This window comes from Pipra filicauda, unplaced genomic scaffold (genome assembly GCF_003945595.2).
Source record: "Pipra filicauda isolate LSUMZ 115617 unplaced genomic scaffold, ASM394559v2 scaffold222_size1277272_pilon, whole genome shotgun sequence".
Taxonomy (NCBI): domain Eukaryota; kingdom Metazoa; phylum Chordata; class Aves; order Passeriformes; family Pipridae; genus Pipra; species Pipra filicauda.
In genome coordinates, this window is record NW_024104335.1 from 708,048 (window position 1) to 723,341 (window position 15,294).

The following is a 15,294-nucleotide window of genomic DNA, read 5'->3' on the forward strand; positions in this document are numbered from 1 at the left end:
TGCAGGTCCCTGGTGGCCGTGCCACCGTGCCCTGCCCTAGATGGTGCTACCAGCTGTGGGTTGACCTGCGCTCCATCCCCTGGCAGCAGCTGGGACTGCAAGAGAAGGGAATGCCATCGCAGGAATCTGGTTTTAACAGATTCCCAACATTTTTGTGTTTTTCTATATTGGTGACAGAGCCACAGATAATTGCTTTGCTCTGAACAGATATGTGAAACCTCAGGATCTTTTCCAGGTTGTGATGACTATGAAGCCCAACAGGAGAGGATGAATTCCTCAGGAAAGGTTCCAGAAACTAAAACCACACACAGACTAAAGAAAGAAATCAGGATGTAAAAGCCTTTTTTGGAGATGAAGGTGGCAGTGATGTGAGGTTAGCAAGGTCCAATGCAAATGGCTTGAAAGTTGCTCCCAGTCCTGTGTTCTTAAATGGGATGCACACCCAAATGGGGCAGTCAAAGCAACAGCTCCATGGGGTGAAGAAGTGCAAGCATTTTGAGAATGATATCCGGGCTCTGTAGTCAAAATCATAAAGGAAAAATGGGCATTACGTCAGTGCTCATTGCTGCTTGACGTTCCTGAGGTAAGGTCAGGGATCTTGCAGGAGCAAAGGAGCTGCTGCTGGAGGAGTGCTTACCAAGAGGGACTTCCGTCTTTGGTGGTCCTCCCACATGCTTGGCATATGCCAGGCTGAGCCAGGTGCCCCCTCCTGACCCTGGATGCATGAGCTGAAGGGTGTCCTTGGCCCCTTCCTGTCACTGTTTCCGCTGCAGAGAAGCACTCATGGTTTGGTCAACCAAAATGCACATGGATGCACAGGTATGCGCACTGGACGCTTGCTTTGTAACATCTGCTTTGTCTACATTTCATCAGAATTTTATGGGGTCAGTTTTTTCATCATTTGGGATTGAAATTCATTATTTCAGGACAAGGTGTCAGCATTTGGAAAAAAGTAGTCAGGTTTAGGTTACAGACATACTGAAAAAGCTACTTCAGAAGTGGGAGAGGAGCACGCTGTGGTTTGCAACCTCGGTGTGCTTTTACTAGGTCTCGGTCTGCTTCACTGTGATTTCTTTCTTTTGTCACTGAAATCAGTGTAAGCCCAGGGGCTAAGACACCATTCATTTGGGATAAGTTTTAAAAATCCCCACAAATAGGTAGGAAAAACTTGAGACTTGGGTGTGCAAGATCTGCTGGCAGACATGTCTGCAGAGCCAGGACCCTACTGGATCCCAGCCTCTGAAGTGGAGGAGGTTTCTGATAAGGGGAAAAAAGGGTAGATTTTTTTCCATTGAAACTTCCACAGAATGGTTTATTGTCAGTGTAGGGTGGGTGGTGTCATTTATATTTGATTTTCCATTTTCTGATTAGAAAAGAGGAAGCTGCATTATTTTCTGACAAAAAGTTACGTTTCAGAAGTTGGCAGTTATGTAAAACACCCCCACTGCCAAAATCCAGCATTACAAAGCCCAAACGACAACAACCTGGAAATCAAAAGCCAAATTTATTTCTGTTATCCGTTTGCTTCCAAAGTCTGAAAACATTCATGGAAAATTTCAGTGTGAGCAAACATACGCATCCTGGAGATCCTGGCAATCCTGGCACTTACCAGGTAGGAAAAAAAAAGCCATATTTTGACTGTCTCTTTCAACAACAGAAAGGAGGCTGAAGGAACTCAAATGATTTGTCCACCTTTTGTTGACAGTCCTGAAGCCAACTGGGGATGGAGGGAAAGGATTGAGGCTCAGATCATTTCCTTGTGCTCTTTTATGGGTTTGCTTCACTTCCTCTTATTGTCCTGGGTCTGATCCTGCCTGCTCTGCCCAACAGGACTGGGAGGGACAGGGGAGGGGGAAGGGAGGGACAGGGGAGGGGGAAGGGAGGGCATGTGAGAGCCAGCCTGGCATTGGGCTCAGAAAAAAAACAGCCTCCTTCCTCCCCATGGCATGCAGGAATAATTCACCCAGGGACAATGTGCTGGCAGTGACTTTCCAGATCAATTTATAGCCTGACCTAAAGCTTTCTTCCTGCCCAGAATGAAAGGAGAAGGAAGAATGGCTAATTTTTGTTCAAAATAGGTGTCTTTGGTGAGGTTGGTCTACATCAGAGTGAATTTGAGGTCTTAACACTGAATCTGCTCAGTGCATGCTTTCCAACTCAAGTCATCACTGCAAGCCAGTTATTAAGGAATCACCCTGCAGATAAGGAGAGAGGCTGTAAGCAGGTTTAAAATTTCCTAAAAAGCTGATAAGATGGTTAAGAAGAAATAAAGCCCGGGGTATAGTCTGACTGTTTCTTAAAGTAAATCTATGAGTTCCCAGAGTAATAGAGAGCACTCTATCTGTGGTTTCCCAGAAAGGAAATAATACAGTCAGATTAACTCCGGGAAAGTGGCAGCCTTCCCTTCCTCTCCAGATAAGCCGGAGCAGCACAGCCCATCCAGCCACCTTGAGGACATGATCTGCCACCCAATCACCAGGGACTGTAATGGTCAGTGCCCTGCAATGGCTCCCCTCCATTCCCACTCGTGTGTGCATCACTCCCCTTTCCTCAAATCTGGAGCGGTGCCCTTTTGGGTAAGGGTTCATGCACACGGCAAACAGGGGCAACTTTGGTCCTTTCTTTTCTAGGCAGTGTTAACAACTCAGCAGCTCAAAGAATTTTTCTTGCAATCCCCTCTGCGGCTCAGCTTTCTATTCTCTATTCAAGCAGCATGAATGAACTGAAGCCTCTATTTGCATTCTTTTCAAATTGCCCTCCACCGCTTGCATGAGACCTCTGGAAGTTTGTCGAAAGAGTAGCAGAGCCAAGATATTTTAGCCAGGCATGATGCCCCACCACTACTGCAAAAATCACTTCAAAGCAACTGCTGAGTCAGAGTAAAGGGGACTGAATGAGTTTGCTTCCCAAAGATCACAATGCAAACCCCAGAAAGAGGAGGAGCAGGAAGGTACGTCAATGGATGCAGCATTCCCTGTCCTTGAGTCACTTCTCCTGCAGGAATTCATAAGATGTGGCATCTCCCAAACATATCTGAGAGAAGCATATGACCTGGGCAAGGACACAGGGCTTTGAGGGAGGCTTTATAAAGAAATCCCATCCTGGATTACTGGTAAGGACTCTGCTTAAGGCACCCATTCTAGGGTTTGGGGGGGAGTAGGGGGCTAAAGATGCCTGCCCTACCACAAAACAGGGTCAGCAAGCCAGCAGCATCATGTTTGCAAGCCAAGAAGCCACGTGCTCCAGTGTGGAAAGTGCATAGGGTTGCTTCCAGGCTTCCTTCCCTGAGGTCCCAGATAAGGGGGGAAAAGTACCTTAGTTCTTCTTTGCCTTCACCTTACTGCAGCTTTGCAAAAAGGGAAGAGCTGCCCATTTATGTTATTTTCATTTTTGGAAAGCAAAGTGTAGACATTTTTTTATTTTGAGGCTTTCTACAGTTTTAAAACTGATGCAGTGTTTTCCTCTGCACCTACTGGAGAGCAGTGTAGCTCACTGTATGCCATTTGTCTCCAGGACAGCTCATGCTTTGGGGAGGAAAGTCCTTCCCTGACCTTGGTGGTCACCACTCCCTCCTTCTCTTCTTCATCTAGGTACTTTCTGATTCTTTTTTCCAAGAGACACAAGGATAGGGGAATGGTGGGGAATGTCCATCATGGTCCCCTTCTGCTCCTCATCCTCTCTTCTGCTCCAGACCCAGGTAATCACCAGCTGGGTCCACACTGTGTCCAGACCCCCATCTCACCTATCATCCAAATCTGCCAAGAAATCATCATACTGCAACACGAGCTGGGTAAGAGAGGATGCTCCTGCCCCATCTTAAGATTTCAAAACAATTCCCACTCTGTGTTTGCTGAAACCTTCTGGAGTCTTTCAGCAGAAGGAAAAGTGTCCACCCTAGGGTAGCCCAGAGCCTGGTGGTTAGCATGTGAACTTTGGTAATTGCACGCAGAGGAGGAAGAACAGGCACCTGAACCTTCTGTGTCCCTTCATCCCTTCAAATCCTGCCTTGCTAAAACCAGTCTGGTCCTGCAGGCAGTGTTGATCTTGATGAATCAACATTTTCCAGCAGAAAAAGTGACATTTACAATTTCCCAACCAGTTCTAATTGAGAGCATTCAGAAAAAGCAAACAAACAAAAGATCAGACCAAACAATGGCAGAGGACAGGAAATGAGCTGGGCATCTCCGAAGAGCTGTCCTCACCTGAACATCACTGCCAGGGCAGGAGTGCCAGCAGATAATCAGGTCTGGGCCAGATGCAAGAACCACCATGGTTGTGTGAGCTTGTTCTTGCTGCAAATGACTGCTGTGTCCTTCAGCTCTGAACACATGTAGGCTCTCTCTGCAATGCAAGATGCATCTCTGACGATTTCTAGACTGCTCTGGTTTGCACCTGTCCTTGGCATGACCCATGTGCCCCCTTCCTAGAGAAGCTAGTGGAATCTCCACAGACTTGGATATACCCCTTTTCTTTTATCTGTTTCCATCACCACTGTGCAGCACTTAGAGAAGTGCTAGTACCAGTTCGGTAGTCAAGCACTCAAGGCTCCTCTTACACCACCTCTTTCTCTTCCAGTATTCATACTTCAACCTTTCTCATCAGCAGACCTATACAATTTTGCTAGGTAGATACAGCTGGAAGCCTCAGATCTGCACTAGGAAGTCTTAGTCTTGTTTCAGAAGAGCTTCTACCCACTCGCTTTCCATGGAACCCTAACTCTGAGTGCAGGATCTCAATCCTAGGTGATGGAGGACAAGTCTGTGTTACTCCAGTAAGTCTTGGGTTTTTAGGAACACATCTCTTGGATATGTCTTCCCTCCAGAACATGTTTGGAATCAGGGTAGCATCTCCATGGGGTGGGTGGATGGATGGATAGTTGGGATTGCTGGAACTTTGCTGCATGCCTAAATATGTTTGTGGCCTTCTCAGGAGCAATAGCTCTGCCATTTTTACTGTAGAAACACCTGTCCTGATCTCATGGGACATCAGGACAGGTAGGAGAATTGCTTCTAGTGAGTCCCCTTTAGAAACAACTGGAGCTATACACTGTGAGGTTTGGTGGGTGCCAAGTAGCTCAGAAACAGCAAACACCTTGCCATGCTTTCATAACCATAAGATTTTGACCTGAGGCTGCTTGTCACAGTTGAAAGCTCTGCTGCTGGGAATATTCATTGGGGCCCAGAGAAAAGGGCGATTGAGAGGGACGGAAGGATGGCCAGGAGGAGCAGGACTGACTGAGCAACACTGGTGTGGCACCTGCAGGAGGAGGCCCCTGTCTTGGGCTCTTGGATGCATCAAGGGAACCTGTATGGAAGGTCACAACAGAATCAAAAGTGCTTTCTGATTTCGGTTTTTATGTCTGTACCTTCTTTTCAGCAGCTCCTTCAGCTGCTCTTCCAGCCTTTCAGTTTGTAGTGGCTGGGCCAGTTTTGTGCTCATGATAGGAGCAGGAGTAATGCATCCTGGCAGGGATGAGATGGCAGCTTCCATCTGTGTAGTTCCACTAGAGGCAGTCAGAACTGGTTTGGGAAAAGAGGCTGTTAAAACCACAGTCTCCTCTCAGACAAGCTTTCAAAATCTGCTACCAGCAAAGTGCAGCCCTGGCCACTGCTGTCACCTCTGCTAGGCTGAGCCCATCCCACAGGGACCTCCTGCATGTCTTTCACTAGACTGGCATGGGAGTCCCTCGGCAGAGGGAACACACTCCTTCCCTACACTCTGTGCCACTCCCGCTAGCTGGCATTGCTGTGGCAGCTTTTCCTCCCAGAAAGTGGTGATTGTGGTGCAAGATACTTGAAAAAGATTTGCAGCAACAGGAGCAGGAATACTGCCCAATATGTGGCCAACAGACTCAAAACTTCACTCAAAATTCCTTTTGGATTGAATCCGTTTTCAGTACATGGCTCGTCATATACTTATGAATGATAAGCAGATCCCACAGCTGGGACTCTGCCTGGGCCTTCCACAAGCAGAACGGGGAACTGGATACATTTTCTGAATTGGCCATGGTGGTCATCCACGGTTTTTCTAAGTACAGTTAATAGGTGATTAATTCTTTGCTTAATCTGTACTGTTTCCATTATGTAGCTGAGGAAGTTCAATCTCCCAGCTGCCTGGCTATACTTGTGCTGTGAACTGCAGGAAGATGATCAGTATGGCATTGTCCCAGATATTCCCCTGTAATGTTTCCCTAGCGAGGGAAGTCTTGTTCAAACCTCTCTGCCTTCTCCTCCTTGTCCCAAGCACTGGGGGTACCAGATGCTTGGTGCACCTACTCCGATGCTGCGTAATATCCCTCCTCCCTCATTCCCATGGAGTTCATTTCACACAAACACAGAATATTCTGAGTTGGAATGGTCTCACAAGGATCATCAAGTCCAACTCTTAAGTGAATGACCTAACAGGAATCTAACCCACGACCATGGTGTTATTTGCACCATGCTCTAACCCCCAGAGCTAATCTCAGGGTTGTATGGCAGAGGGATAGTGTGAAGTGATGCCTGGCTCCAGGACCTTGTAAGACTGCCTTACCCAAGCGCGGACACTGACGCCCTAAAGGAGACGCCAGTGGCCCCTTCCCCATGACATGGACACATGAACAAGTACAGTCCTTCCAATAGATCACAACATTTATTCAATTGCTTTGAAGGTGCAGTAGCATAAGTGCGTGTTTCTACCTGTGGCCTGCGAGCTCCCCACCGCCGGCCTCGCCACTAGTTGCAGTAGTTTTCCAGTTGGTAGAGGGAGCATGTGTTGTGGCAGCATTGCTCAACAATCCCTCTCTTCACTTTCTCAAACTCCTCCTGCTGGAAGGGCAGCTCTCCCACCTCACCGTGCAAGGGACCGCTCACTGCCAGGGAAGAAAAAGAGAAGCTGTGGAACATCACACAGCATCAGGCCTCACTGCTGAGCCCTGCAGACCCCCCCTTAGCAGACACCAGATTGTTAAGCTTAAGGAAGGACATCGCAAAGGTTTCCCCAGGTTGACGATGCTTGGAGCACCTTCAGGTCCCTGTTTCCTCTTCCAAAATAATCCTATGGTGTTCAGAATGTGCCAAGATGAATGGATATCAGCAGAGTGAAGGACAAAGGAACACAAGGGCTTTATTGAGGAAGGTGTTTGGAGAAGAAGAGAAAGTCTGCATCTTCCCTGGGGTGAGCAGCTAGTAAATAAGATGATAAAATGGGATGATCTGCCCTACAGGGATGAATTGTTTGGGACTGCAGCCCCCTTTGGTATTGTCCATAGAATTGCTGGGACAGTCCAGTCCTGAACCTGGGTGAATTTCCCAGTTGTTCCTGAACAGCCTGCTCCAGTTGGCTGCCTGGATATAGCCCCAAGCCAATGGCAAAAGCATTTGTGTGTGTCCCTGTTCACAGCTGGGGGCAAGTTTTAGAAGCAATGATAAATTAGGGTATTTGGACACAGATAAAACTCAACAGAATGTCTTGTTTACTGGAGAGAACTTGAAAACGTGTGCACAGATCTGTTCAGGTTTTAGTTGCACAATGAAAATATGAAAAATGGCAAATAAATCAGTGATTTTTTTCCTGCAGGAAGAAAAGAGCCCCTAACAACAAAGAGAAAATGCCTGGAAAGCGAGAATGAGATGTGGTTTCTAGGGCAATATGAAAGTACAGCACAGGATGCAAAATCCCCAAGCCCCCAAAGCGTGATGCAATGAACAAGGCACAAGAGTAACATGAAATCATTATGCTAGTGTGCTAGGAGGGGAATTTAGAGAAGATTTGGTCCAACATTAAGCAGAAGAGGAAATAGCTAGTCAATGTTTTGTAATTTACTTGTCTTCATCCTTCAAGCCAGCTGTGAGTAGATTGTAAACACAACCAGTTTGTGTGACAAAGAGGTGGTGGCTCAGGCAAAAGTCCTGGAAAAAGAGGTAGAAAGTCCTCAAATACTTGCAATCTGTTTAGCCTGATCAAATTCTCTGTACAGTATTTAGGGAATTTGGCCAACGAAATTTCCAACCCCTTTGTGATGGTCTTCAGAAATAAATAATCAGAGAACAGAGCAAATAACATCACAACTGGGCATTCTAAACAAATCATGGCAAACCCTCTGCTATGACATTACCTGGTTTCACCTTACAAATACGTCTAAGACTATTTCACAGGATGGTTACATACACAGAAGAAGGAATTGGATACCAATGAAAACAGTATGTGATGGGAAGAGAAATGATGGGAGAGAGGTATTTTAGTGAGGAGAGGTTAAGTAATGGTCCATCTTGAAATGAGAGGGGTGAAATGGATGTGTTAGGCAGGGGTCTCTTCTGTATCTATTCACAGTCTTCATTAGTAGCTTGGAAGACAGAATAAAGATTGTGCTTGCTGGGTTTATAGAGGAGCCAGAGCTGAGGAGCCACAGGTACCCATGTCCAGGAGAGATGACCTTTGCATTACAGCTGGACCATTACAGGTCCTGGCCCTATCTAGATACAAACACCATGCTGAAGGGCAGATCTCTGGACTGCCTCATCCCACCTGCAATGCCATACAGACACCACGTGCTCGACCAGGGGCAGTGACCCAGCACTGCTGGGGGTGCTGGCAGGGCTGTCTTCTCCTGACTCCTGGCTCTTGCACTCATCAATGGCTCAGGAATCCTAAGGAGGGGGAACTAAAGCAGATCCACCAGCATTTTGCCACCATGAAATAAAAGACATGTTAAAATGCCTCTTGAAGGGCAAGATTAGTACTCAAATTTACATTTGAAATTATAGAAACACGGAAAAATGAGTTCAGTGAGCAACAGGAAAGACACTAAAGGTAGGTAGTGAGACTGTGTTGCACATTCAGGGTTTGACTGTGGTAACAAACCTTCAAGGACTGCTAAGCCACCCAAGGGAGGGCCAAGATATCCCAGGGAGACAGCAGTCACTATCAATGGAAAATGCAGCGCTACTTTGAAAAAGGCAAAGTGCCTGTGTAGACAGGAACAAGGTGTGAAACTTGAAATATTGTTCTTCCAGTCTAATCACTCTACGTGGCACTGTCGAAACCTCAGCTGGGATCCAATGTTCTTCTCCAGGCCCCACCAGTCAGTAAGGATGTGGACAAATGCAGAACAACTTGCATGGTTAGAGATCTAGGGAATATGACCTAAGAAGGTAGTAGGGTTGTGTAGCTGAGGACAGGTTAAAACTAGACATGAGAACAGTATTTAAATATTTTGAAAAGCAGTCATAAAGAAGAAAGGAGTAGACTCTTCCCCATGTCCACTACTGAGAAGACAAGAAATAATTTATGGCATGGGATATTCAGGTTAGATATTGGAAAGAAACACTCAAGAAGAAGGTCAGTTAAGCTAGGGAACAGGCAGTTTCAGATGGCAGAAGAAGCTTTCTCTCTGGAGGTTTTTATGAACATACTAGGCAAGCATGGGTAAGGAATAGAATGGGGACAACTGATCCTGTCTTGGGGCAGATGGAGGCTTCTTGAGTTCTTTCCACCTTTATATTCTATGAATACGCCCAGGCCAGTGTAATGGTTGCACAAAGAAAGAGATGAGTTTGAGCTATCAGGCACAATTCCTTCTGTCTCATAAATTCTCTTTCCCTGCCTGCCCTCTCATCTGCCTTTTTAGCTTGAAGAGCTTTTCACTGGCAATGTGATGCTGCTGGTATGCTAAAGGTATTCCTGGCATTCCCCATCAAGGACATTCCTGGTGTCACTGTCAAAGACAGGTAGTTGTTGCATTTCACATCACTTACCATAGATTGCTTTCACAGTCAGCCTGACTTACCCAGAGGCTGCTCAACATCCCGTCGGGCTTTGGGGTAGTAGAAGAAACCCCGCTCTCCACACACCAGGTAGAGAGCCTCCACCAAGTGGGAGCCACAGAGGTGCTGGTTGGCAGCCCCGTGGCTGGTCCCAGGTCCGGAAAGAGCGAGAAGGGCCAGAAGAGGCAGCGATCGGATCCAGAGAGCCATGGTGAGCAGGGTGAGGCCTAAGGTTAAGAGCCAGAGGAGACACAGGGAGGTCTAGGAGGAAAAATTAGGTTGTAATCAAGATCCTTTGGCATGGAAATGAGACCAAAGCAGGAGATGTACCTTCTAAAGATGCACTAGCTTGAGAGGGAAGGAGAGTTCTCTACATCAGGTTTTTACAAGTCACAGTAAATGACTAATGGTTATAACCATAAATCCATCTCCATCCACATGTTCACATCACTCTTCATCTCCCTACTATCTTGTCTCAAAAGGCCAAATTAGGCTGAAGAACCATCCCACCAAGCCCTATAGCATACATACCCAGGAGAGGGAAGATCAGCAGACACTTTCAGAGGAAAAACCCTCTCTGCCAAATCAAAAGGGTCTGTAAGTTATGATGGCCCCAAACCAGCACAACGTGCTCAAAGGCCTGAGGAGATTTCATTTTCTTGGGCCAACTAGCCAGTTACATCAACTTAAGAAAACAGCTCTGCTAAACAGATGGAAGCTAAAAGGGAGGCAATCTGACTTACCCAAAGAGGTGGCAGCAAGAGGTGGAGAGTCGTTTGCTCTGAGAGATGATGATCGGTAGTAATATCCCCATTCGCTTGTTCCCATATTTATACTCTTTACATTAGCCCAAGTGACACAAGAGCTATGAGTCCCACCTCCTTGATGACACTCTAGCCAAAATTTTTGCTTCTTGTGCAAATTAATTTCCCTCTGCGTAACATCTACAGGTCTTTATGCATGTTAGGACAGAAGCAAGAGTTTGCAGTTTCCATCTCATTTAGTCCAACCTGTTTTCTCTTCCCTGAAGCTCTGTCCTGAGCCATCAGTGACCCTTTTAGCAGGAGATAATGATGCTATTACAGCTGCAATGATTACTGATGACACTAATGCTGGCAATAGACACTGTTGGCATTGAGGTGGCTCAACAGCTGTTTCTAAAATGTAAAATTAAAAGCAAACATGTTAATCTGTTTGATTTATATTACCTTGGAAAGTATGCAGCAATGGGACCAAGTTATTTGTGAAATCATGCTACTGTCAGGTGTTAAAAGAAGGAAAACACATTATTGAGCTGAGGCTATCGGTGTCCCCACTCATTGGACATGTGGTCCACAGTGAAAAACACGTGTCCACAGCTTGGGCAGGGGGAGGAATGACGTCTGCATTTTGCAGGAGACCTTAGATCATTGTTTTGGCTCAGCTCAGGGACAGAGTTTGAGCATTTGAAATTGTATATGTGAAAAAAATGTGAACCTTTCCACCTTCTCCTTCTAATTCCACCTTGCCCCTTCAAATTTCTGTTTGGGATTAAGCAGAGCAAAGACTCAGTCTCTGCCATTTGTAGGTGAGAGTTCTCAGCATCTTAGCTCTTCTCTCTGGGGTCGTGCCCAAAATGGTGTCTTTACTACAAAGAAATATTTCTGGTAAAGCCCAGTGAAAAACAGAAAATATCTAATTAGTCCATTCTGGCTGGTAAATTTGCTTTTAATAGGAGATGGTGGTCCAGGAGTGACCCACTGGCTTTTATGGATCTGATTTTGGCAACAGATCTAGCTCTCTCTTTTTCACAACATTATCCAATTTTTGGGTACTTCTGTGCTCAATTTTTCTGCCACAATACCAAGCTTGTACCTCTTTCTGCTTAAAAGATGCTTTCTTTTGCTTTCTTTTTTTTTTCTTTCTTCCTGAGAAGGCCCATTTTAAATGCTGGGGATGAGATCATCCTCAAACTTCCCATTGCTCCAAATTTTGAGACAAATGCTCAGCACAACTGAGTAGGAGACATTTTCATTTGTTTGAACTCCGTTGCTTGTTTAACTTAGAATAAGCCTGATTCTTCATACACAGCATAAATCAGAAGGAAGTTCACTGAAATCAGCACAGTGCCTCAAAACTCGAATCAGAGCTTTGATTTCTTGAGTAGCCAAAGCAATTCCATCCATCAACATCTAGGAGGTAGGAAGTCCCATATGCCCCTTTCAGTGTGAAGTATCATATGTTTGCTAAATGACTGTGATTGCAAAAAGGCTCATGAGAGGCACTAAATCTCTGATGAGCGCTCAGGGAGGGGACCCATTTGCTCAAATGGATGCCAGACAAGGTTATCAGTTACATCCCCTGCCATGTAGGTCTTTCAGCCTCCTGCTAATAAATCCAAGTTGTGATGCCCAACTACAGTTAATAGCACTTCTGCACAATGTGTAACACTATCTCTCTTCCCCTCAAAAAAGATATTGGATGTACTTGAATGAGCTAGAGGTATATCCACGAAGAGGGGCTCAGGTTTCAGCAAGATATAAGTTCAGACAATTCACTTGGACCTTCTTTTTACTGGGAAAAGATGGGGAATTAGCAGTTACAAAGGATAAAACCTGGCATTTTACCCCACTTGAAGTAGGCTGTCAAAGCCAGGAGCAGAAGTCTTGTGTGACTCATGCTTTCTCCAGAGGAGGGACTCTGCAGCTGGCATCTCACACGAAGAGGACAACTTGAAGAATTTTCCTACAGATCCCCTTGGCGATCATTTTCCTGCAGTCATCACACGGTGTGAGGCCCAATGGACCTCAGTCCAGTGATTGCTTTGGAAAGGCTCCAGAGCAGGGTGTTCCCCAGGTTAATCACATGCTGAGATTTGCAATTTAGGGTTTTCCTTCTTGCGCTTTTGAATGTTACCTGAGGTCACTTGAAAGCGCATTTTATTGACAGAGGGACTTTGTAAGGAGGTTCCTTTATTCACTATTGTCTCCCTTCTAGGCAACTTCCCTGCTGGACTCTTCCCTTTTCCTGAGGCTTACACCACTGATGTAGCAAAAAAAGCGGTGTTATTTTGTTTTGTAAAAGTGCCATGCTACCAGTCTGTTACTTCTCTTACTCTTGGCTAACCAAATCCTGGAGTTAGCTTCAAAAAGCTTGTGGTATTTCTGCAGCGTGCCGCAGCAGGGGAAGGGCTGACTGTACCCGAGCGTTGAGGAATTCCTCTTGTCTCCTTGTAGTTTGGGTACAGAAATAAGCCAGAAGATTTATTGCAGGGGAAAAAGATATCATACTGGCTCAATCCTCAGCACAGGCCAAATTTTTTTTGCAGAAGTTTCCTACTTTGATTTTTTCCTCTTCCAAAATACGATCACTTTGATTATTTATTGGAAAATGTATTTTCTTACCATAAATGGTCCTTTGGAATAAGAAAAATGCTAGTAGTGATATAAATGGATATAAAATGAATATAAACTGCGGAAAGTTTTGTCTTAGAGAGAAAGCTCCCATGTCAGCAGTGAAGTGAGAGAGGGGGCCAAGAGGGGAGCCCATTTCTAGATGGAAAAGCTTTTTCTCCCGAAAAATCTCAGCTTACTCTTTCCAGGCTGGGCTTCCCCATGATTTTCATGTGATTAGGCAATGATGAGCCAAGCACTCACCCATTGTTTCAGCTATGCATGCCTCTGTGACCTCCCCAGATCCTCAGGTCCACATCGGGCTCATTTGGCTGAAGGGTGGGAGCATCCGGGTGGGAGTGGGTTGCTCCTGCCCTTCATGCTAAACCACCTCCAGACGTGACTTGAAGCCACCTCCTTCCCCCGCATACCCCCGACCCCAAGCAGTTGCATCAGTGGGAACAAGATTTAGGCAATCCCCAGTGTCATGGAATCAAGTTTTACAGTCTGTTGAGAGCACAATAAAATCTTTACTACTGTAGATGTCTCACATTTTCAAACCCTGTCCTGAAAAAATAACAAGCCTGTTACAGGAGAAATAGTTAACTATTACAAGTTTGTGAAAGTTTTAGTGACAGCAAAGGTCAGGAGGCAAGCAAGTTCTCGGAGAGCACCCAGGGACCCCAAAATGCCACCCACATCCCCATTGCTACTCTGGTGCTCAGCAGCCACCACCAGGACTGTTCTTCCCATGCCTGTGTATGTGTTGCCCCAAAAGATTAGCAGAGAGCCACACAGCAATGACGGTGAATTCAGTGGGTTGTGAAGCAAACAGCCCCAATTCACAGCTGTGCTGTGCCATCGGCCTGCCAAAGCATGGCCCCAAGTCACCCTGAGGGATCTGCATTCCCAAGAGCAGCTTTTGGGGGTGACCAGCCCCTGGGCTGGGCATCTCAGTATGGCCACTGGTAGCAGTGGGGGTGTGTAGCTGGGACAATGCATCCAAGTACGTGGGCCATTTTAGCTACAGCCTTTCACTCAGCACAGGGAAAAGGGACCAGCAGTTGTGCCCTCCAGGCTTTGTTCCCCTCCCTATGCAGGATGCAGCCACAGCTGGTGACATGGTGGGGAGAGGTGGTTTCCAGATGCTCTGCTCCCATCGGTGTGTCCAAGCACATGTGCAGCAGCAGAGTGCAGCCGCCCTGTCAGTGGCACTGGTGTGAGATGAAGGGTAGGAAGGTGAACGTGGCGCCAAAGAGAGTGATTAATACTGGGAATACTCGCAACCAAATCCTGAGATATCTGCAAAGTTATGTGGTAGTGGAGGCAGCCAACATGGCCTCAGGGGGAGAGGAAGCTACTATAGCAAAGGGTGAGGTTTGGCTTATCTGGAGTCACACAATGAGACATGCCCTTGCTTCAAACAGGGCATTGTGCAAGCAGACAAGGGGGACGCTCACTGGGATACAAGTAATCTCTGCTGCTTCTATAAACTAATCTGGGTGGATGCCTGGGTGCAGGGCATGTGAGATGTCCCCATTGCCCCACCAGCCACCAGGGTCAAGGGAGATGCCCCCACCAGACTGGATTTCACAATTGTACAGGCTCTTCCAGACTAGGGACATTATCCTGCTGCTTAGAGCAAAAAGGGTGGATTCATAATACAAAGGGTGTATCCTAAAGCCCAGTGTATGCAACCAGGTCTGACCCATCAGTTTCCATCACCTTTGGGTTACCTGTGAAGTGCAGAGAGGATTGTGAGTACAGTCCCACCTCTGGAGATACAGCTCATTGGTAGAAGATGCATCAGGGAGCAATTCCAAAGAGCCTGTAGCTCTCATCAGAGATCAAGGGAGATTACCAGGTGTGCTGCAGCCTGCTGTGACTCAAACCCTCTGGTTACCCTCTGGCACATCAAGCCTCTTGGCAGGGAAATGATGATCTTTGGCAATCCCAGCTCACCAGACACCACAGAACCTGCAAATGAGTTTGGCTGCACCTTGATGAAGCCCCCCTGGCCTCTGCAGGCTCAAACCTCTACACAAATACCCAAGAAAACTAGACCAAATCTAATGAACTCTAAAGTAAAGCTCCCGAAATCTTTCCTTGGACATGCATATGCAAGGTTATAAATAGAGATGGAAAAAACAGCTAAGCTCCTTTTAACCCCACGAAAATAT

At 46.3% G+C, this 15,294-nt stretch overlaps 1 protein-coding gene across 3 annotated transcripts; it reads right to left on the reverse strand.

Moving 5' to 3' along the window:
* Nucleotides 1–6,713: 6,713 nt before the first annotated feature.
* Nucleotides 6,714–14,955, reverse strand: INS (insulin). 3 transcript variants are annotated; one of them, XM_027724160.2, is made up of 3 exons: nt 14,851–14,955; nt 9,767–10,004; nt 6,714–6,850 (listed from the first exon to the last, which is right to left on the reverse strand). In XM_027724160.2, the coding sequence occupies exons 1-3, from the start codon at nt 14,953–14,955 to the stop codon at nt 6,714–6,716; spliced, it is 480 nt and encodes a 159-aa protein (XP_027579961.2). The 3 variants fall into 3 exon arrangements, with proteins under 3 accessions (XP_027579961.2, XP_039237357.1, XP_039237358.1); XM_039381423.1 differs by lacking the exon at nt 14,851–14,955 and adding an exon at nt 10,493–10,557 and having other exon boundaries at nt 9,767–9,975; XM_039381424.1 differs by lacking the exon at nt 14,851–14,955 and adding an exon at nt 10,487–10,535 and having other exon boundaries at nt 9,767–9,970.
* Nucleotides 14,956–15,294: the final 339 nt, after the last annotated feature.